Source organism: Canis lupus, chromosome 8 (genome assembly GCF_048164855.1).
Source record: "Canis lupus baileyi chromosome 8, mCanLup2.hap1, whole genome shotgun sequence".
Lineage (NCBI taxonomy): Eukaryota > Metazoa > Chordata > Mammalia > Carnivora > Canidae > Canis > Canis lupus.
Window position 1 is genome coordinate 43,400,534 of NC_132845.1, and position 23,496 is coordinate 43,424,029.

Below are 23,496 nucleotides of genomic sequence, written 5' to 3' on the forward strand. Positions count from 1 at the left end.
TTCCTGTCACCTCGGTCAGAGTACACACCCATTTTTATGCCCAGGGATTGTCCAGAGCTGGACACAGCTGTGCAGCTACCACCACCACTCCCCCGACCCCTGTGTCATTCTTTCTCCATTACTGAAGCACTGTCTCTCTGCCTGGCTCCCCCGGCCCCACTTTCCCATGGCTTGACACAGCACTCTGATTTCTGGACAGGTGGTTTTTAAGAGGTTTTTACTTACACCTACATTAATTTACCTATCTCACCTGGACACCGGCTCAGTTGCATTTTTCAATCCATGCCCCACCATCGCCTCAACTGGTTTAGCGCCTCCATCCACAGCTGTGTTGGCCAACTCATAATCATAGACCACTTTATTGTGACTGTTTTGACCTCCTTAAAAAAAAAATCAGGGGGAAAGAAGCCACTAGTTGAGCAGCTTCAGTTGTTTACAGGGAAGAATCTGCAAAGAAGCAGCCACATTTCAGGCAACTGCTGTCTAGTTCTCCTGGCGCTTTGGTTATTAATCTCAATGCAGAATGGTGGCTTTCGTCTTTTGCAGATGGGGGTCTCACTTCTGCAAAAGGCTGCCAATTGCAAAAACTACCATCCCGTGGTGTGCCCCCAAACATCTTATTTGTCTTGATACTTCTTTCACAGAAATACATATGACGGATAAGGAGTCACTGGAGGATGGTTTGCTTTGTGTCAGACAGATATTAAAACAATAAACTACGTTGCCCTGGGATTCCAGTGCACACACAGCCAGAGAACAAGGCCGAGATGAGATGTTTCTGAAAGGCAGCGAGGCAGTTGTTCTGGGGAAATTCCCTGGAAACCCCAAGTCCTAGGGATAGCATTGATAGAAAGTACTTTTTAATGCTCACGTTTTTGTAAGAAGACCAACAAGCTGCCTGGTGCATGCCTACCTTCCACTGGCCCCTGGCAAAGGTGAGCAAGAAACCCTCCAATGGGTTGAGGAGCTTAATTTGTTTGAACACTAATCTGTACTTCATTTACTTTCTCAAGTCAATAATGAGATTTAAAATGGCGGGGGGGGGAGCCCCCACCCATTGTGAGTTCAGACTGAACATGAAGTTTTCAGGGGCCAAAAATAAGATCCTGTTTGGTTCCAGGGATATAAAAGGGAGCAGCTTGATGCATTGGGGCAGGCATGTGCGTTCCTGGGGGGATCTGGTTTTGTGAACTGGGCCAAGTCCTTTAAGTCTGCTCGGCTGGAAACGAACAGCTTAGAAGAGGGAGGATAGAGCATCCAGTGACGTGTAGTCCAAGCTCTGGAATGGGGGTTCTTGGTGCTTCCTGCATAGAAATTTGTCCAACCACAGAAGTGGCCCCCTCCTCCCCTTGCCTTATTTCTTTTCAAAAGCAAATCACCCCGTGTGGGGCAAAGAATCACAAAAAGAAGCTGAGCTTGACCTCCCAAGGAAGGGAGAAGATCCTGGCATAGTTCATTCAAGCACGATAATTTAAACGCTTGCTTTGCTTCAAAAACACCACTTTCTTAAATCGTGTTTTCATTTATGTAAAAGTAGTGTCATGCCAAAAGCTATTTTATTGCTACTGGAGAATTTGGGAGGGGGGGTGTTAACAAAATGCAGTTTTTAGGACCAAATAACACACCACATGTTTTCAATCTGTCTCCTTGGGTTTTGTTTGCATGCAGTGTAGACTCTTGATGCCTAATTGCTTTTCATGTAAAAACAAACATACCAGAACCACTTCTGTGGGCACACCTGCCGAAGGATGTATATCATGCCCACCCGTAGTCATTGCTACTGGAGTCTAAGAAGCATTTCCCAAAGGTTCATTTTTGCTGGCAAACCCCAGTTCCCTGTATTTGGTTTTACAAAATTCTTCTTGGGCAACAGTGTATTTAGTGACAAGACCTGGATTCAGGCAGAGATAGGTCTACACTATCACTAGCAGCTTGACCTTGGCCAAGTCTAATTGCAATGAGCATACTCGTGAATACCTACCCACTTGTGAGCATCCTTGTGTGAAGAGCCATTCAGATTGCTTGAGGCACCATAGCTCCTCAGACAGATGGCTACACGTTCCCTTTCTCTCATAAGCTATCTTCTCCGGGACATTTTAAAAGTTCACTGAAGAAGCTGGTCTGGACGTTTTATATCACTCTATTGAGGGGACAACCTATTTCCAAATGGTTCTCCTTTAATCTGCTATAGATGAGAGTTTAGGGAAGGTTCCAGCGCAGATATCAGGCAGGTGATCCATAGGTCCAGATGACACCTGTCCTCAGGGTTGGCATGGGGCATGATTCAGAGGAGTGGGAGTTAGCATTCCAAATGTGGAAGCTGACTCTCAAAATCAGATGGCCCCAACACCGACCAGCTATACCCACAGCAGAGGCTGGAAGTGAAGTGAAGGAGGCATTTGCATCGTGTACCCATCATCCTGTGAGCCACCGTCAGCCCCCTCTGAGGGCTTCACGTGCAGGAGCCACGGAGGCCTCAGATAACCATGGGAAATCCATCCCAGCATATGAAGCTAATTTATCTCACTCGCCTTGTTTCCTACCTGGAGGGGCAACTCACCGGGCTTCCAGTTTCAGCCAACCTGTTAGCCAGATCGCGAATGATTTCACAATTGAAATTTCGCTGGGTACGTGCACTCGATAACGTAATTAACTTATAGAAGTTATTCGCCTTCCCCCCACCCCCCATGGCTACCTGATAAAAACCAAATCGACACCGGCACAGGTTTTGTCAAATGGATCGATTATGGCAAATCGCTTCATCCAAATTAAAAGAGGTCTCAGCATCTCGAGGCCCTGTCTCCAGTGTCCCTTCAAATGACAGCACCTTTGCAAGTGCCTCCCGTGAGCCCGCTAAATTAAACCCTCCAAGACTGAGATTCAGTCTCGTTGTGCTGAGTGCAATGTTACGGAAGCCTTGCCCGGGGTGGGTATTGTCAATAATAGTAGACGGATCGCAGATGTGTCCTCCGCACAGTAAGTGCATCTCTGCGCATTTGACTGCCATGGCCCTCACCATGCGTGTCTCTTGGATTAATCAGACCATTTGTAGCCTGGGAGAAAAGAGACAACAGCCAGCTTCGGGAGGTAAGCGGGAATAATGTGGCAATTAGTTAAAAACCAAGGCTGCTGTCCTCATTCAAAGACCTAACGATGAAAGAATATTTGCGTGAGCATGGTCTCTGGGTTTTGTTGCTGCTTTTTGCATTTGTTTTTTAAGTTAGGAAACCTTTCTGCTTTGGGAACAGCAGACTCACTGCTCAGAGTAAATCGTCCCTGTGTGTTCATTGCATTTGGTTTTCTCTATTTTTTTTATTCCTGGGTGACTCATCCATTTCCTTTCCAAGGAAGAGACCGTTTCTAACCGAGTTATGAGTGAAGTGATGTTTGATAACAATATAAATTAATTGATTATATACAGAGAAAAGGGTAACATCCCAAATATTAGGAATGTTTTCTATGCAGATCTCTCAAATCCTGGAGAAAATTTCTCGTTGAAGTCACTTATAAGGAGCTCATTATTTTGATAGTAATTAGGTTTGTGTATAGAACACCATGCTTGTGTACCCCAGGTCCCCACTGCTGGGGGAGTCCACTTCCCCAGTATTTTTGGATTGTGTGCAGCTTCCCCTGGCTCCCATCCAGATGTGGAGATAAGCCCCAGTGGAGAAGGAAAACAGCTTGCTTTGGACTCTTATCGGGAACATAAATCAGTAGTGATCTCTGTGGCCTGCATCCAATTAGTAAAAAAGGAGCAAAGCCCTTCCAGGTGTCTTGAAATCTCAGAACATAAATATAGAACAGAAGAAATTGCACCTGCCCTCCCGCCTGCTTCTACCCCCTGCCCCCAAACAAGTTGCCTATTGAGGTCTCAGGGAGGCTTGTCAACAGATTCCCCTGCAAATTAAGAATTTAATTTGGGACTTCTTGATTGTGGTACGGATATAAGGAGAGGATGGAGCAGCTTGCATGGCTACAGGAGGCCCTAGGAGGGCGGTGAGAGCTGAGAGCCTCTAAGGCACATGGAGAGATTGGACCTAGGAGTTTTCGCCCGGAGCCGGCATGGGATGCCTTGGTCCCTGTTGAGCTGGGTGCTGGCTGGGTGCAGAGCGTTGGGTGAGTTTCTGGGCTGCTGTGCATCTTTCTGCCCCTCCTCCCCACAAAGTGAAGGTAACAGTAATACCTGGTTCGTATAGTTTCGTGAGGATTTATAGTTAACCTTTGGGTCTGGCGGTCACCAAGTGTCAGTAAGTAGTAGCTGATTTGTCACACAGTCGGATCTCCTCTCTCTGATAACAGAGAATGGGAGGTTGGTCTTTTGGCAGCTCTTCTCCAGTGAAGCTGGGTGTCTCATCACCCAGGTCCTCACTAAACCAGACTGTCCCCTGGTCTAAGCGCCGTTCATCGGCAGCGTGGTGGCAACTCTTACAGGTTCAAGGACTGCCCCCCCATTTTCCCTCTGTAGCCGGACGACTGTGACATTCTGACGTCATCTGACGTATTAAACATTTCAGGGGCACCAGGTGGCTCAGTGGTTGAGCATCTGTCTCCCTTTGGCTCAGGTCGTGATCCCTTTGGGGTCCTGGGATCGAGTCTCACATTGGGCTCCCCGGAGGGAGCCTGCTTCTCCCTCTGCCAGTGTCTCTGCCTCTTTCTCTGTGTGTCTCATGAATAAATAAGTAAAATCCTCGAGGTCAATAAATCCAGCTCGGGCAGTCCAGCCAGTACGGTGTCACCGTCTTTTTTTGTTTGTTTGTTTTTCCCCTTCAAATGATGTGCTTCTCCCTCCAAGTTCTTGCCGAGTCCTTCGCCACATCCCAATCAGACCTAGAACGGCCAAGAAACTTCTGGCTAATTTGGATTTGACTGAAACTTTTGTACCACGACGCTGTGTAGAGAGATTCAATTATGGTGCGCAATGTTTTGTGAGTAACTACCACCCATAAAAAGTTAATTAATCAGGGCTGTGTCAATTTCCTCGTGCCATGTCAATTTGCTGCCAGGTAATTAATCACTAATCACCCACCAAGCAGCAGGCTGGGGGGACAATCCACGAGCCATTTATTGTCTTCTCCCAAATAAATAGCACACGCAGCCAGGAAGAAACACATCTTGCCTTTCATAATATTTTTATCGACACTTTTGCAAGTTGTAATAGACTGCAGCAACAAGCAGCTGCAGTTCAATGGGATATGAATATTAAGGAAACAAATGAGCGGAGATTTATAGGACATTGCGTTTCTGTTATGTCAGTTTTGAGATTAAACCCAGCAAATGAACGGTGAAAAATTACTCTTCCATGTGGGGAATGGTGATTAGACTTGTACATTAATTAGAAATTTTTGTTTTCCTATTCAATGCATCTCAAATGAGGATGTCCTATATGGAACTGTTTGTCCAAAATGTAGATTTATTCACTCCTAAACAGCAGTATTTAATACCAACATGCATTTTGAAATGAAACGAGAGTCAGTCTCAAATGTGTGTTTCAGGGGTAGATATAGGAGAATACGAGAATCAGAGATTCCAACCAATTAAGTGGCTATTTTGGTCTTTTTGTAAATGACTGCATGGGTGGGTGGAACATCCCGTTTCTCGCCCGAAACCTTGAAATGGCTGAATTTTTTAACAAAATTGAAAGCCTTTCCGTTTTTGTTTTGACCTAGAACTAAATGTGCTCCATCGTATGAAATTTCCCGTTTAATGTCATTTAGCGATAGTGACCTAGTTGTGTATAAATTCTGCTATAAACCAATCTGACGTACGTAGGAGATTCATTTTGAAAAACTAAGCGAACGTTTTTGTCATTTGGAAAAAAATAATACCCCCCCCTCTTTTTTTACACTATTCATTGTGATGTTTATCACACAATGCTCTGCCTCTGAAATTGAGCTGTAGCTGGCTGTGTATGCCATCTCGGTACGTTACCTATTATGCCCCTTCTTAATTTACGGTCCCGCACATGGAGCAGGAGTTCCCCCAAGGGGAACCCTGCAGAACCGTGAACCTGCTGCTGAAAGCACGTCTGCACCCCCAGAATTGTGTGAGGGACTATTTCCGACCATAAATTACCCACAGGACGATTCAACCCCAAATTAGCATGGGCATCTCAGTGTCTTCCACCAGCCAAAAGATGGGCAAAGGTGGCATCGTGGCACAAAGAGAGAAGAGGGGGACAAAGAGAAGCCCTCTCCTCCATTCTGATGGAACACCTTTTCCGGGGCATCTGGCAACCTCATGCAAATTCAAACCAGCGCACAAATGCAAAGAATAATTGCCCATTACTGCGGCTGTATATTTTTATGGCTTTGATGCAGAATCTGCCCCCCTGTTGGCTTTTGCATCTGCTACTCTTCCATCTTTCCCAAAGCTCTAAAACTTTAATATGCACTTTATAACCCTCAAGTATTTTCCACTGGTTTTGTGTTTCTTCTTTTGGGATTTCCGGGCTGGTGAGATGATCTCATTTGTGTTTATTTCGAAGGTAAGCACCATATTCATAAAAGAGACAGAGGGGGAGAACACACGTTTGTCACTGTAAATACACTGAGTGCAGAGCTCAGAGAAGGTGGGAGGTGGGGGCTGTGCCTTTGATGGGAGACAGGCAGTAAGCAGTTGACACTTTGGTAAATGGCCCATTTGGCTGGTTGATACACCCACACATCTTCCGTTTAAAAATGTTGATTTGCCTTGATACTTGAGCACATCACAGCATGCCTCTTGTTACATCCCTAAAGTTTCCATTTCATTGAGTTCCATGGTATACAACTCCTCATGCCCAAGAACCGAGTGGGTTATTCTACTAACACTCCCCCCAAAATATGCTATGGGTATAAATCTAGCTGAAGGCCAGGAGTGGGTAGGCAGGGAATGTTGATGTGTCAACAAGATGCGCAATTGGTACTTGCTCCAAAAGCTCTTGCCCTGTTTTCTTTGAGAGAAACTCATTTTTAGCTTATGAGCTAAATCCAATTTTCGTTGCAGTGATACCAGATTTTTCACTTTGATTCATGCTGGATAAGGTTTAAGAGGGAACCTTTCCAGTATAATGAACCTATGTTGTTGTTGTTGGTCTTTTTTTTCCCCCTTCTTCCCTTGTCTCCTTCATGCCAACGACTAAGGATTTATACTGTATCCTCAAAGCAACCTGAATACTTTGCATTGTTCCCCAATGATGGTCTCTTTACATATTTATTAACTGGGAGTTCAGCTAAAAAAAAAAATCAAACTCCAGCACTAGGGGTTTAGAAATGCCTATAATTTGGTGTCTCTTCTTTCTAACACTGTTCTTTCATTAACAAAGAGGCTTTTACAAACATGGGACATGGTGACAGGTTTATGACTTTTATTAACATTGATTTACTCCGTTCCAGAAAGAGCGAGGATGTTGTGAGTTTCCATTTGGCATTTTTTTGCATTAGATTTATTAAACATTTATTGCCCACTTACTGGATCCAAACTCCTGAACTAGGGCATTGATAGACAATGTGATAACATTGACTCAACAACAGAAAGGTGTCATATCCCAACCTAAGCCCCTAATTGAGATGTCTTCTTTCTATGTGGTTCAAGGATAAAGCCATTCCAGTCTTGTTTAATCTGTATCTGAATCATCTGTCTAGGTAATTGCTTCAAATATGCATTTAACCGTGTCCCGGCACCAACAGGCCAATGCGCATGGTAGGCAAATCAGTTCCTTCCATCCTAAGAATCTAAAGGAAGTTTAACCAACAGTTGTTAGGTGTTAGTTTGGTTTGGTTTTAGCCGTGGAATTGGCCATTTGTCTTAATGGTGAGCGAAGAGAGCCACTCAGAATCCTAAACCTCCTCTGGCGAAAATGAGGAGAAACCTAGAAAGCTCAGCTATGGATTGGAGGAGTTAGGGATTCTAAAGTGTGTTCTATCCCATTGTTCCTTGTTGCACACACGTATTGCACTCAGAGACTGAGATTTGCTGGATTGCCAGAGAGCATGGTCTGGGTCTGTGTGACAGAAGGAACCTGACCCCACAGGCCCTTCCAGACGTATCAGTGCCTAGGGCGGGTGGTGGGTGGGGTGGAGTTTGAGTCCTGCTTTTCCCCAGGACAAGAACCCGGCTGCCATATCCTGACAGTGCAGCCACTGTGAATGGAACGTGAATTTCCATGAACTCAGGGTTTTGCAGTCATTCCAAGTACAATACTTTTGCCCAAGTCCTCTCCCTTCTTATCAAAATCACACATATCCCGAGTGTGGTTGCCATTCTGGGGCCAGCGCAGCACCTGTAGGTACGACTGTAGAACTGACTTTCATAGGGATCATGACTGAGCTCCAACTGTGCTGTTAGCCTACTGTGTATATGCAAATCCCGAGCAGAGTGTTTTGTAGAGAGGGCAATGTTCTGGGAGATGGAAGGTGAGGAGGCAGTAGGGCTGCTGTCCTGGAAGGAGGGAGACTAACCTTGGTTAGTCTAAAGGGTATCCAGGCACCTGCTATGTGCTGAGCGCTCTTCTGAATCAACAGGCAGAGGGGTCTCTGCCCTCAGCAAGTTGACCTTCTAGCAATAGCCAGAGTCCTTCTCTTTGGTTTCTGTCTTCCAAGGTCCCTGATTGCTAGCACCCCCGGGGAGCTTTGTGGCAGCTCTCTTCCAAAAGAGATTAAAACATAAAAAAAGTAGGGAGGGAGGATGGAAGGAAGGAAAAGAGGACCAGAATAAGAAAGAAGAAAATGTTCATTAATCATGATGACTACCTGGAGGCTTCATAAGGGGACTCCTTGGCAGCCCGAGACTGGTAGCAAAAAAGAAATAGCTGAGCAAACCACCCATCCGGGGGACACCCATGCTTCCTGCACGAAGCCTCTGGTCCAGAGCAGGAACTGAAGAACCTCCTTATTTTGCCTGAGGGCACTTGGCCTCCCAGAAAAGCGAGGTTGACGTGTTGTCCTTCTTGTGTTCCCTTAACAAAATAAGAACCCCTCTCGGAGGAACCCCAAAGGCCTTGCTCTGAGACCTGTAGCTGCCTTCCCCTGCCTCTGGAGGGACCTCTTCACTCCCCACCGCCCCTGCAGCCAAGGGGCACGACCGCAGTCCCAGCTCTACACTTCCAGCAGCTTGTGTTGTCTCCACTCTGCTGCCGAGCTTCTGTTTCATGTTGTATCTCAACATCTAAATCCTCCAAGAATTATTGTAAAACCTGCTTGTCGCTGAGAGGGATCTGGTCTCACTCACTCTGCTCTGGAGCCGGCGATAATGAATGGGTCAGCATAATTACCGTGTCTCCTCACACAGGCAGCCAGCTGTTCTGCCAGATTGTGAATTTTTCATTTTCTTTATTTCAAAATCCAGGGCGTTCCTATGAAAACTCAATATTTGAACTGTGGCGAGATAGAGTTGGGAGTCAAAGCTACGCTCCCTCATTTCCTCGCCAGTCCTGAAGCAAACATCGCCTATCTCGTTACTTCTGGGCCTTTATGGTGTTAGGACTTAGGGGCTTTCCCCATGAAGGTTGACACCTCCCTGCAATGTCAAGCACATGTGTTGAAACACAAGCCCAGGGGCAGTGGGGGTGCGTAGGGGCCGGCAAGCTGAGGGTTAAGTACAGCTGTGTGATTGGACTTTAACAACAGTATTAAAAAAAAAAAAAAAAAAAGGTTTAAAAATAACCTGTATGGTCTTTTCAGACATCAGTGGGAAGATAAAAATCATTCTGACTCGGTTCTACAATCCCAGCATTTTACCCTCCTCCGTCGTGAGAGAAAGATGTGGAAACCATGAGGACACAGGGATCATTCCTGATGATAGCCAGTCGGTCTACACTTTGGGTCCAGGGGTTCCATTGCAGTCTATGTGGGTCTAGGAGGTATATGGAATTGGGGATGGCTTTGGTGGGAGACCCCCACCCCCCTTGCCTCCCCATCCCTTGCCACCCCCCTTGCCTCCCCATCCCTTGCCACCCCCCAAGCAGCTAGGATTTGGTGTGTCCGAGGGCCCCATGGCTAATGGACAGATGGAATGGAGATCCTGCTCCTGAATGTGGTGGTAGGAAGGAGAGAGGCCTCCCCACACACACACATCCTTAGCAATTTGGATGTAAGCTGGAGGCAACTTCATCACAACCTGAAACACAACATCCTACGAGGGGTGAGGTGCTCCCCCAAATGGAGCTCCTGGAGAGCGGAGATTACCTCCCCTTGGGGTAGGATGTTCTGAGCCTCTGTGCTCATGTCACGCCTGAAGAAACTGTCCCTCCCAGCCCTGCCTGTCCTTTCAAACACTGCGTGAGCTCCCAGGGGAGTGGGGGTGCTGTGCAGGGGAGGAAACCCTTGCCACCCTGCTTCCTTTTTCCCATGTCTCCCTCCCTCTGGAAAGCTCCTGTTGGGTCAGGGTCAAGGAAGGGTGGTTGGCCAGAGTCTGTCCATCACTTGGCCTGCCCACAGCCTCCAACTCCACTCTCTTGTGTACGTATTGAAGCCCCCCTTACATTCATCTGGGTGTCCAATATTTAGAACCTACTGTTAATGAAATCAGGGAGCTTCTGCTGACTTGGGGAGGCAGAAGCAAAGACGGATGGGCTGGGGGACGCCTGGAGGCACCTGCCGGATGATAGGGAGAAGGTAACACATGGACTGAGCCTCTTCCCAAAACTGATACCTGCAAGAGGCTGGCTGTTCTGGGCCTTTAAAACAGATCTCCTGCCACAGCGGATCCCCCAGTGTGATTTCCCAGAAAAGCGTGTCCTCCCGGGGATGTGGTTTGGGCGCCCGGCCTGCGGTTTGGTGGGATGGCAGGCCCGGAGCTGGCATGGCGAGAGTCAGGCAAGTAAAAAGGGCAGAAGTGGTTTCCCGAAGGCTTCCTGGGCCCCAGGGTGTCAGGACCTGCAGACCCCCAGAAGGAGGTCCATCCCAGGCAGAGGCAAGAGAATGAATAATCAGGGGTCTCTGGCATCAGGCTTCCTTTCCCTCTCGACTCCTCAGCGAGCCATCCTACTCCGAGAATTCTACTCCAAGGAGGAAAACTCAGCCCCACACCCTCTTCCTAGGAGTTGAGTTCCCAGACTGTCTGTAATCACGGTTCTCGTCTGCATCTTAAAAGCTGTTAAATGGTTTGGGGGCTGACGGGACACCATCGGTAACCATTTGTTTCTTTCCACACTTGCCATGCATGCATGTGCCTGTGGAAACACTGTGTTGCCATTAAAAAATAAGTACAAGCCATTTTTGTACTTAAAGGAGAATGTGGGAAATAAATAAAAACAGGATGGGGAAAGCAATCAACAGACAACACCCAGTTCAGCCCCAGAGAGAACTAGGAACACCCCAAAACGTGTGCATGTGTATACACAGGCATATACGTGCACGTATGACCGTGCATGCGTACAGTCCCACACAAGCCTGCACGCATATACACCATGTATGTATGGTCCATACACACCATGGCCATGCATGGTCCCGTACACGTGCACACGCGTGTGGGCATCCTACATGTACATCATGTGCCCAGACGCCTAGAAATATCCATTGTGCACAACATGCAGATGTGTGGATAGAGGTAGATGCGGACGACACCCCGCCTGTACTTCTCGCCATCTACCCTCGTAGAGTTTTGGCTTCGTGCAGTGCTCACAGCTCGTCCTGTGACTAAGGGTTCTTTGTGCGTGTCTGTCATTTGCCATATGTCTGGGGCACAGGGACCGCCGCCTTGATGTGCGCCTCTGTCTGTCGGGGCCCCCGGCCTCCTGCCTGTCTCCGGCCCGGGGCAGGTGTCCACCGCGGCCTGTTGGGGAAGGGTCCTGGGGGGCGGGCCGCCCCCAGCGACAGGTGTGCTCCTGAAAGCCTTTGTGTCTCTCTCCCCCCACCCGCAGTGCCCGGCTTCCCGTATCCAGCTGCCACCGCCGCGGCCGCCTACCGAGGGGCCCACCTGCGAGGCCGCGGCCGCACCGTGTACAACACCTTCCGGGCCGCGGCGCCCCCACCCCCGATCCCGGCCTACGGCGGGTAAGTGGGGTGGCCTTCCCGTCCCCGGGCTGGGCCTCCCGCACCGGCCCCCCTCCTGTTTGCGAGCGCATGCTGGTCTTGACTGCCCCACCAGAACCGCCCCAGCATGCAGCCCGGCGCGCCTGCAGTGGAGCACCTTGCAAAGAGTATTGAAAAATGAGTGTAATTTGTCCTGTCATGGTTGGTGCCTTTAAGCATTCTACATGTCACATGTTGTTATGTAAATTCTCTCTGAGACTGAATGCTGGAGAACAGAGAAATGGCTACAGCCAAAGATGTATTTCTGATGATTGCAAACATCTGGTTATTAAGGAGGTTGGATCACATTTGCCCCTTGAATCCGTCTGTGGAGGGACATTGAGTCCCCAAACATCAAGTTCACTGTGGCGGGGTGGGGGTGTCTGGTTCCCCTCCCCAAAGACACCTTGCCCGGCAAGGCTTATGAACCCTTGCCTGAGAAGAGAAAATTAGGCACGGAAGCAAATGCAAACATTGGCAAGTCCAGAGAAATTGGAAGTAAGGCTCATTTCAGTTGGGTTTTCCAAAATGGGCATTTGCCTTCCTTTGCCCCCTGCAAGGAAACGCAGGTTGATGTGTCTCCTGTTGGCGGTTTGGTATCTGTGTGCGTGGACTCTGGAATTGCCAAGTGAGGATCAAGGGATGGTGAGGAATGCTGAGGAACGGTGGTCCTGGTGTGGTGGGCTGCAACTCCAAATGCTGTCCTTTCTTTCTTCCTGTTAAGGGGTCCTCCTGGAACATTCCAGCAGCCCTGGAGTCAGGGAGAAAGATGTCTCCTGTGGTACTCAGGGGATGTTTGGACTGTCTGGAGATGTTTTGGGTTGTTGCAGCAAGAGCAGGAAGGTGCAATGGCATCTAGTGGGTGAAGGCCAGGGACACTGCTCAACATCCCCAGTGCACAGGATGCCCCCCCAATGAAAAGAGTTATCAGACCCCAAATGTCAATAGTGCTACTCAGAAAAACTCTGCTAATGCCCAGGACAGTTTGGCACAAGGCTTTCCTGGCCAATGACTGGCTTTTCTGGTCTGTAGAAAGAACATGGCTGTATTCCAGGCTGTATGAAAAGGGTTAATGCATTTTTTAATAGCTCTGTTGCTTATAAATCTTTTAGAAAACTTGAATTAGCCTAGATCATCTCTCTATTATACTGATGACAAAGGGAACCACTCTTTTTTTCATTATTTATTCATATCTCACCCATTGCAGAGGAGAGCATTTGAAGTGTTTCAAACACAAATGCAATGAGACAAAGTTAAGAATATAAATAAATGAAACTAGATGGAATCATCAGGAAGAGAAAACAAAGACAGAGAGATCGGTCCGCGCCCATGGTTTCTTGTGTTGTCATTAGATGCAGGTCACTTCTGAGTTTCATAGCGGACAAAACAACAGTAAAAATTTCTTTCTCATGGAAAGATGGTGGATGATAACAGACCAAGGATGAAATTGCCCCGAATTCTCCCCACCCTCCAAAAACATGCATCTGTACCCCCTAAGCCTTATGTATCTGGCCATGTGATCTAAGGAAGCATCCACTGTGTTAATCGTTATTTCCAACCTCACGGTGTTGAGCCCGTCTCATCATGGACCCAGAAATGCAGAAGTAAAGACGTGTTATTCCCAAGGTCACACAGTCAGTTGTTATGAAGGAAAGAAACCCACCAAGTTACCCTGTAGGCTCACGTAATTACTAAAGCAAGATTCATAAGCCATAAATACAAAATTGCATGTTTATACCACATTAGCTTGTCGGAAAATTATTATCTTATCTTAGTAGACGGTAATTGTAGCTTTTTGGTATATGTACCCTCCGTATCTCACTAGTATACTGAACGGGAAAGAAATAAAGTAAAATTATATGGCTTATCCTCCCATGAACGATTTATAAAAATCTCAAAATAACACACCTGCCATAAAATTGAAATTCTCTCACTTACAATGAGCTCACTCTTTGCCGGGAATAACCACGCATAACTAATTAACGCCACATTCACCAGGAAGAGACACGGGCATCTCCAAATGGTGAAGCAACGTGTTGGTGACTGCTTCAGATGTTAATTAATTTAAGTATTCCAGCAATATTCCTAATCATTTCAGTTATAATGGTACACCGTGCCTCTTTGCTAGTAATATTCTCAGTGGAATCCTGAAACCCCCCTTAGTAGTAAGATGAAATTCTCAACACAGGAAGAGGGTGGTGATGGAGCAGAAGGGCTAGGGGTGCACCCTAGGGGTACGTGTGTCCATGTCTATAAGTTCTATAAGAGCCAAGTGCTGGTTGAAAACAGGAAATTCAGCTAGGCTGTGTTGCTGTGTTACAAACTCCCTGGAGTACACTAGCACCAAATGAGAAAAGTGTGAACCCAGCATCTTAAATGAAGGTTTCCCTTTGCTTCTACTTGTTGGTTTAGGCTGCAGGAGAGTGCAGGGAGGCAGCTCATGTTGGAAAGAATAGCAGAGGACAGGACAGGGCAGATATGGGCTGGAGTGGTGAGAGCCCTGGGCTTGAGTGGAAGCAAACAGCAAAGGTATTGGAAACCTACTTCTGTTCCCAAGAAGCGACATTATCAGGATTCAGGTGGTCCAGGTGATAGTGGTGGATATCCTGTAGCTGTTCCTCTCCAAAGCTGTTCCTTTGGTGGCAGAGATTTCTAGATTCGACTCATGTCTTTACTCCAGTACAGTTTAGCCTAGCATCCCAATTCCATGCACTGTGTCTTGCACCTTCAGAGGAGATTCTTCCCATTAGGGGTAGGGTGCACCATGTAGGCTAATAATTTCAATAACTATGATTAGCGATAAGGGTGTCCTGTGAGCACCAAGGGAGGCCCTTTAGCTCAGCTTGGGTTTTTAGGGGCGGCTTCCAGAAAAAGGAGAAATGTAGGATGCACTTAAGTCCAGGCACTTCCTAAAGTTCCACATTGAAATCCCATTCCACCATTCTCCCTCACACCCAGTGATCTCCATCTTTACTAAGGTATCACCTAGCAAGCTGCATTTATTATGGTTTTCCATTTGTCACCAGTTGAAGATACAGCTCACTGGCAACCTAAATCTCTGATCTTCATGGAAGTATGCAATATATACTCTGTTACTGAAATTCCAACCAAAAATGTATCATTTACCCTATTTCCATGTATGGTTTCCATATTGTTTTCCCACAGAACCTCCATGGCTACTTCCATGGAGACTCGGGTGACCCTTGGAGGTACCCAAGATCAAGATAGTCTTGCAGGAGGATTCACCAACCATGCCTTCCCTATTCTTCTAGTTCCCTTTATTGATTTGGTTTTCTCCTCCACTTTCTGGTATTTTCTGAAGTTCTTCCCAGCAAGTGAAGAACACAGGTTCTAGAGAGGCCCTATTCTCTTCTTTCTCACATCGCTAAAAAGAAACCTCCTGAGACATTAATACTTGGTCATTTTCCATAGAGGGATCGTGGGAATGAATGGGAAACCTAGACTGAGCCAGCCAACTCACTGTTGATTGTCAATATTAACTGAGTGAGGATGGGCAATGAGTTAGAAACCTAGTGTCTGACCCCCTTTCCTTGGAGGCACCTGCATGCAGGTCACAGACTTCCATTCCCCACAAGCCACAGAGCTGGATTTGGATGAAGGCACTTCAATCATTTATGGAATATATAGATCATAAATAAAATATTAGCTAGTGAATGGTTTCCTAGACAGCCGAATGGATCAATCCTTGCATTTGATCTTGGACTCAGTTTTGCTAGAGAAGGCTCAATGTCCAGTCTGTCTTTCTATGACTCACATTTGGGAGAAATTGCCTTTTGGACAATTACCATCCAATGGAGCTTGCAGACTGATGACCCATGGTTGGAGAGGGCAGGTAGATGCCTTTAAGATGTACCCACCAGACTCAGTACAACATCAGATACTAAAAGACAGCAACTGAACCCCAACACCAAAAGTAACCCTGTGAGACTGGCCTCACCAAATCCTTGCTCTTAATTAATTAGTTCCTTAACTATTAAGTACCCATAGATCCTTAGGAATGCTTTCAGGCTAGGTCCTAGAAAGGCCTCGTACACCAGCCTCTAGGACGATGTGCATGCGCCTTTCTGTCCATCAATCAACTATGCTTTCTGGTATTAATATCTAAATATCTTAATCCCCAGACCGTATTGTCTGTTGTTTAGGACCTTTCTCATTTGATAGGAACACCAGGAACTAAAGTTATCACCCATTATCAGAATATTTTCCAGAATTCTCTCTAGCTTGTTGTTTATATCTTTGTTTTGTGTGTGAATTCTTGTTCAAATCTCCAGCCAGTGTTAAAGTGTAACTTCTGTTACATAAAAAAAAAAAAGCTTCTAAATTGAATGCATCTATAGACAAACACCGTAAGTCAGTGGTTTTTAAATTTTAGGGGGAGAGGGGAGTGGTATGTGACAGATGGCCTTTAATAATCTAATTAAAAATGTCTTCCAAAGGAAAATGTTGGTGTACACGTACATATATCCATATACAACAGACGCAGTAATATACAAATGCCAGGGAGTTTATGAACCCTTATCTATTGAAAAACAGCTAGATTTAAACACATTAAAATTTTAATTTATTTTCCACTTGGAAGGGACAGTAAGGAAGAGCAGTTTTAAATAACCTCTCCTTCAGGAATGTATTTGTGGTGGTGATATATTACACAAACAGATTGTATAGTTTGGGCATCCTATACTTTCTTTTCTTTTCTTTTCTTTTTTTAAGTAAACTAATTTGCTATAGTGCAATCATTCCCTGCTTGCATTCAACCAAATATTTAACGACTGTTATTACCTTCCTTCCTAAGAAAATGAGATGTGCATTTGCATTATGTTCTTGAAAAAGCATTTGCAGGCCCAAAGTGATTGGCAAGCAATACAATTACCTTTGCATGGCTAGACAGTCCGCCTTTGCATTAAAATTGGACTGCACCTGTTCCATGCATGACGGCAACTCCCTTCGCTTGGACGCGACCATGCTTAATTTATCTATAGATCCATAGTAGCCATCGACTCCTGCCCTCCTTTCCCTACAAATCTGATATTTTAAGTGCACCTGTTTCGTGGGGCTTTAAAAGGTGTTTGGACACATTCCTGGAAACCAGTGTGAGAGTTTATGAGAGCTTTCCTATAACCAGCTCCTGTTTAGAATAGGACCTGGGAGACTGGTCAGTCTCCTAGGTTGGTGCTGTCACAAATGTACACAAAGATAACATGTGCAGGGTGGTGTCCCATAGAACGAAGAGCCTATTCGTCCCTGAGCCACCAGCATCAGCGTCACCTGGTCCTTGTTAGAAATTGGAATTCTTAGACCAGCCCCCCCTTCCCATCCAGACTTATGAAGTCAGAAGCTCTGGGCTGGGCATGGGGCCCAGCCATCTGTGTTATAACGAGCCCTCAGGTGACCCTGCATGCACGCTGAAATTTGACCACTGTCTGCTGCAGCAGTTCAATGCAGATGGTGAAGCCAAGGCTCCCTGTAGGTTCTTTCTATCTGAAGGGTGATGACACTATTCTCCAACCCACAGGGGCAATAAGAAGGCGAGATGGGATAATGAGCGCAGGATGCTTAGACCAGGGACTGAACACGTAGGACTCATTCTATGAATGTGAGGACCAGTATTGTCTGTGCCTTCTCTATCACCAATAGCTTAGGAGGAGAAACAGCATTTTGGTGAAAGTGGCAGCCCATCAACTGGCTTCATTTCATACCATGAACAAGGACAGCCCTATGGGTCTCTTGGTTTTAGAGAATTCATGAAAATATATTACACCCTCTCCATCATTCCCTCCGAAATGTGCGGGTACAGCACTCAGTGAGAATGGGCACTCCCTGCATCCTGTGGTTTATAATAGTGGGAATTCTTAGTTTCCTTTCTCAGCCAAGCACCCCCTCTCCTGCCGTCCGCTGGGCCTCTGAACCCTGCAGGCCCCTGAAGGAGCCTCGGACCTTCTAGACACTGGGGCTTGCATAGTCTGTTCCCTTTGCCTGGAATGCTTTTCCCCCCTCTCTACCTGGCTAAGGCTTTGAGATTTCCGAGGTGCTTGGACAGGTAGCTTCACCTCTTCTGCTAGCACCTCCTACCCCCCACCCCCGGTTGCCCTCTCGGAGCACCTGTTCCTCCTCAACTCCTATCCACACCACAGTTTTACACTTATGTGCATTTATGCACATGGCTTTGAGACCGCACAGCCCCCTCCCTGCAAAGCTCCCTGATGGCAGGTTTAGTGATGGACGTTCTTGCCCGTCTGTGCCCTAGTGTAGTTGTTGGAGGACTGTAAGCATTTTGGTAGCAGAGAAATAGTACTCAGCATTCAGTTGCTTTGAGCTTCTCAAAATGAGGATGCTGGATCACATCTTCTCTTTGGTTCTCTGTCTCCAATGCGGGATGTCCAAGTCCCAAAGTAATTTGCCACGGCCAAGCATGGTACAGGGTTTACCCTGCTGAACAAAGGCAAACAAACATCAGGGCCTGTCCTTTCCTCACTCCTGGGAGCTGTTGGTACAAATAGACTTGATATGGAGGCGTGCAGCTGGCCATGACTTCTAAGAACCGCAGCTGGTGAAAGAAGAGGCCACTTTTCCAGCCAGAGCCTCAGCTCAGCCCTCCTGGTCCACATGGGCGTGCATGGGAACACCCCCAAAGTCTAGGCCAGGCTTGGCTCCTCAGTATTCACAGAAGAGCAGTCACAGATGGGATCCCCGTCTAACAAATATGTGGATGGAGGCATGACTTCACATGTTTAAATATATATTAATGTGTAGTTAAAATACTAATATTTGGTTCACACCCAGATCACTTTCTGTAACCACGATGTCCAGCACATTGCTCATGGCTTTGCACCCAGCACCTCACTGCATCCTCTTCGAGGTGGCCACTTCCTAGTCCCTCTCCCCATTTTGCAGATGAGTACGTGATGCTCAGATAGCTTAAGTGATGAGCCCCCAGCTCACAGCTGCTGGTTGGTGAGGCTGTGACCGGATGGCCATGCGGTTCCCGCCTCACTTGGCTCTTGAATGATGACCTGCTTCTGGAGGAGGATATTGGGAGAGTAGGCGTTCCCAGCCCAGGCACAGCAGCATGGAAGAGTGGGGCCAAAGCAGAGGCTGTTTTGTCACGGCTGTAGGACTAAGCTCTGTGGTTCGGGACCCAGGCTAAATATTTGTCACTCTCCCCCCGTTTCCTCCGATCTGTTCCAAATCCTGTTGGCAGAGGCTGGCCCTGCCTTCTGACCCCCAACAGACACTATCTTTTAATGTTGCAAATGCTGGGAGCACAGCTCAGGGTGCTGTGCACCTCAGTGTCTTGGATTAGGGGTTTTATGCCGCTTGACGAGCCCCCTTGTGAACCTTAGCCCTCTTGGATCAAAATGAAAACAGCTGAAAGTGATTCCTCCCAACCTCCTTGGCATGTGAAATCCTGTCACATTTTTAAGGATAATGGTACTTGGGGTCTAGCCAGTCATGTCTCAAAAGCTCTGAGAAGCACTCCACAGGGTTCTCCAGCAAACCAGTGTCACAGCCGTGTGTGTGCGTGCGTGTGCGTGTGTTTCCAGTACCATCCTCAGGTCCCATACGCTTGGCTTACATGTGGGTCTGCTCTCCTCCCGAAGCCTGCTGGCTCCCTTTGGTAACCAGAGTCCTGTTTCTGTTAGAACCCCGCTCCATTCACTGGGGTGGCTCACTGGTCCTTTGCCAGAGTCCTAAATCATCTATGAACTCCGTGGGGAGTTCTCAGGGAAGGTTATCAATGACAACCACCATCCTGCGGAAAACCTGCACTTGGAAACGCACGCTTTTATAGTCCATACGTCCTGTGATCCTTCGAGAAGCCTGTGACCTGTACAGGCTACATGTGATCCTCATGAAACCCATTGTAACGCTTAGGTATTGTGAGTTAGTTTCCCGTGATTACATGGCTATAAGCTTCTCTTCCTGGCTGCTTCACTCAAGGTATACCAAGAAACTTCTGGAAAAGCCCAGGATTTTCTGCTTCCTGTGAAGTCCTTTCTCTCTGGAATGACTATATATGGATGGTGTCAATGGAACCTCAGTCATAATGTGGGGCTTGCTTGGCCTGGATATACTTTATGAAAATTTACATGCAGGCACCTGTATGTACATACATGTGTACACACGAGCACAAATACATGCATAGATGTGCAAACACAGACCACTACACACTGTATATGCCAGTCTGCACACGTATGCAGTTATACACCTGGGCAGGCATACACGTGCACACACACACGTGTGCTGACATGCACATGGTACCACACCCACAATCCGCTCGCCTGCATGCACACAGAGCACCCACGTATACAAACACATGTGTGATCTTGCACACACACATGATCACACACGTGTAATCAAAGATATTTTCCTACACTTACCACGAAGGAGTGGCACCTGGAATTATCAAATTTAATACCACAGCGTTGAAAGACCGTAGGGGAACAGTTCTGGAATCGTTTGGGTTGTCTGGCTCTCCTCAAGTCGTTCAGCTACACCGCGTCCTGAAAATGCGACAATCTGTCCCCTACCCTTTATCAATCCTGTATTTTAAGCAGATGATTATTTCCCCCCAGGTGGGGAGATCTGTGGTTGGGTTGAACACAAACACTGACCCTTCTGTCTGTCCAGGCCACTTAAACCCACCTCCTCTTTGCATTTCTGCTCCCCTTCCTGAAAGCCAGGGAGTGGGGCCTGGTGCCCAGCACGCCACCACATCCTGGACCAACCTCGGGCCCCTGCCTAATTTTCTCGGGCTGACGGACAGCTGTTGTCTCCAACCTCCTTAACCAATGTGAAAACTATCCTTGGTTCCTGTGTTTTGGATCTTGTGACCAGACTAACTTCGCCATTGCAGGGGTTGGTGTGTCTGCATGGGGAAATGCACTAATATGGATGTTTTTCTTTGTGTGTGCACCCTTGCAGTGTTGTTTACCAGGATGGATTTTATGGTGCAGACATTTATGTAAGTATTCATTAACGTGCATGCCACCCCTGTTTCCTCCCGGAGTCATTCTGTTTACAAGTTTGCTACAAGTTTCCTCTTCCTGGTCTGTGGGCAAGAGTCCCGACAGCCATCGTGGCTGGTGTTGGGTGGCATTAACTCCAGAAGTTAACCTCAGAAGACATGCAAACGCGCCCTTAAAATGATGGCATTTGTCTCATGTCAAATTTAACACTCTCTAGCCCTATAAAAAAAAAAAGCCTCTAAAGTTTTCAGTGTGGTTTCAGCATAATATTTAGGATAACAGCTGTAGTTACCAGCTGCAGAGGGTTAAAAGATATTTTCATGGCTGCTTTTCTTGATGTTTTCCGAAAAAGACATTTGTTCATGGTGATAGCTCTAGAAAGAACCCTTCCCACTCCCTCTGGGTGATTTTAGCAGGAAACATTTCTAACAAAATAACTGCCCACTTGGCCACACAACCCTTTAGTCCTCCTTGTTCCTTCCATCTCCCCGCCCCCAACCATTACCTGACTTAGAATTGTTTGTTAAATTTAGAATCATTTATTAAATGGTACCACTTTATTAGGCTTTTCACTTTCAGAAAAGAGTAGGATGGTTCTCATTATGGGGACCATAATTAAACTTACCTAAATTGATCTAGAGGCACTTACTCTCTCCTATTGTGATATTAACTACAATGTTAGGAGAATAAGCTGGAATACACACAATTTAAAATAGATGGGCAAGGTCCAGGGCCATTTTTTTAAATCCTATGCTTTTTTTTTGTATTACAAGTGACCTCAAATAAGTTCACTGGAATCCTATTTGTTGTCTTATAGACTAGATAACAAAGAAAAATAAAACCGTATTTCTGACCAAATTGATATCATTTACAAGAAAATGAGAAAGACACTATTTATTTAATTTTCTTCCTTTTGAATTTCAAATAACTACAATTTTGAAACATAGTATTAATCTCCATCAATGATGCATGTAGTTGAGTTCTACTATCATTGCATCAAATACATTTATTATAATCTATGGATTAGTGGGGTTTTTTTCATAATAAAATGAACAAACAACCTACACCCACTGAGCAACCAATTTCTTATTTTTTTGTGTAGCTTAATGCATGGCTCCAACTTTTTTTTTTTTTTTTTCAATGCATACCATTTTAGACAGAGAGGCAGTGTGAGGCTAGGCAGGCTGGAGATCCATCAACATCCTTAGAAACCCAAGAAACCCAACATCAGTCTACACCCAACTGCCAGTGTAGCCTCTGGATAGAGCATATCTAAGCTTAGGGCTTTTTTTCTTTTTTATTTGGAATATGGGGAGAAGAGAAGGGATGAAAAATGAGGGGAAAAAAGACAATAGACCAAAAAAAACCCCAAAATACAAAAAAAAAAAAAAATCTCTATCAACACCTACCAGTGGTGGGGGAGGGCACATTCATAAGCCTAGCTAAAAACAAAAATATATTAACTATTGTTTCTTGAATGGCCTCCTCCTTGTGCCTCAGTTTCCTCCTTTGTAAACTGACAGCCATTTATTGAATTATTAATTTGTGCTGTCCTATGGATATTTCCAGTGGGTGTCTTCTCCTGCCTTCTAGATACTTGAGTAGCAGGAAGGAGGAGCTGCCCGAAGGCAGAGTCTGGAGGATCCCAGACATGGGGAAAGAATGCACAACTAGGAGAGGTGGGCAGATGTGACTGTGCCAGTGGTGCTGGAGACCTCAGATGAAAATCCGTGAGAACAGAGCAAATGGGGGGCACAGAGACACTCAGAAGGGAGCAAATGCACCAGGTGGGAAGAGAGAGTCCATTCAGTGAGGAGAGCTACCCAAAAAAGCCCCTTCGGGCTGTAAGCTCCTTTAGCGGCTTTCGTGCCCCATGAACCCACCACATCTGGGCACAGAGCCTGCGGGGTATGGTGGTGCAGCCCCCGAAGGTGTCGGAGGTTATGGCAGGACACAGCGGTTCTTGTTTCACCAATGCTGTGCTCCCCGGAGTCAGGGTTTAGAAAACTGTTTCTCCCATGCTTTGCAAGCCACTCTTCGAGCCCAAAAAATGTCTATATCATTTTTCCCGCTGTTCATATTATATTAATATTTTTCAGGGGGAGGTTTCAAATGGGCAGTCGGGGGACAGAGGGAGCTACTGAGATGCGAACTCAGTGCCCTGCTTCGTGGCCGTTGTTTGGATCCTCTTTCCAAGAAAGGATCTCAGACCTTGCAGAGCTTCCTGAGTGTTTTGCTCTGTGTAAACTGGCAGTTTTGGAATATTCCTGCCCCGGGGGGGAGGGCACAGTGTCTGGGGGGCACAGCGACTAGACCTCCTGTGACGGCAGCGAAATGGGCTCATAGGTGGCCTCGCGTTGATTTCGGGGAAAGAAAGAATTCAAATATTTCCTGCACTTGCAAGTTTATGGAGCAGGATTGGTCTTGGCTCGAAGTATGTTCCATGCTTGAGTGGGATCTTTCAAGCTGCCACCCCTGCCTCCCTTGCGGTACTGGTGTGACTGGAACTGTCCCCAGTG

General features: G+C 46.6%; 1 protein-coding gene across 35 annotated transcripts in view; it reads left to right on the forward strand.

Moving 5' to 3' along the window:
• The window catches only part of RBFOX1 (RNA binding fox-1 homolog 1), a 2,033,710-nt gene that overhangs the window by 1,964,464 nt on the left and 45,750 nt on the right, over positions 1 to 23,496 (forward strand). For 18 of the 35 annotated variants that reach the window (XM_072835700.1, XM_072835693.1, XM_072835699.1 and 15 more), the window contains 2 exons: positions 11,840 to 11,972; positions 20,934 to 20,973. In XM_072835700.1, the coding sequence (XP_072691801.1) occupies positions 11,840 to 11,972; positions 20,934 to 20,973 (173 nt within the window). The remainder of the gene's footprint in view (positions 1 to 11,839; positions 11,973 to 20,933; positions 20,974 to 23,496) is intronic. The other 17 variants (XM_072835692.1, XM_072835688.1, XM_072835695.1 and 14 more) reach the window with 1 other exon arrangement.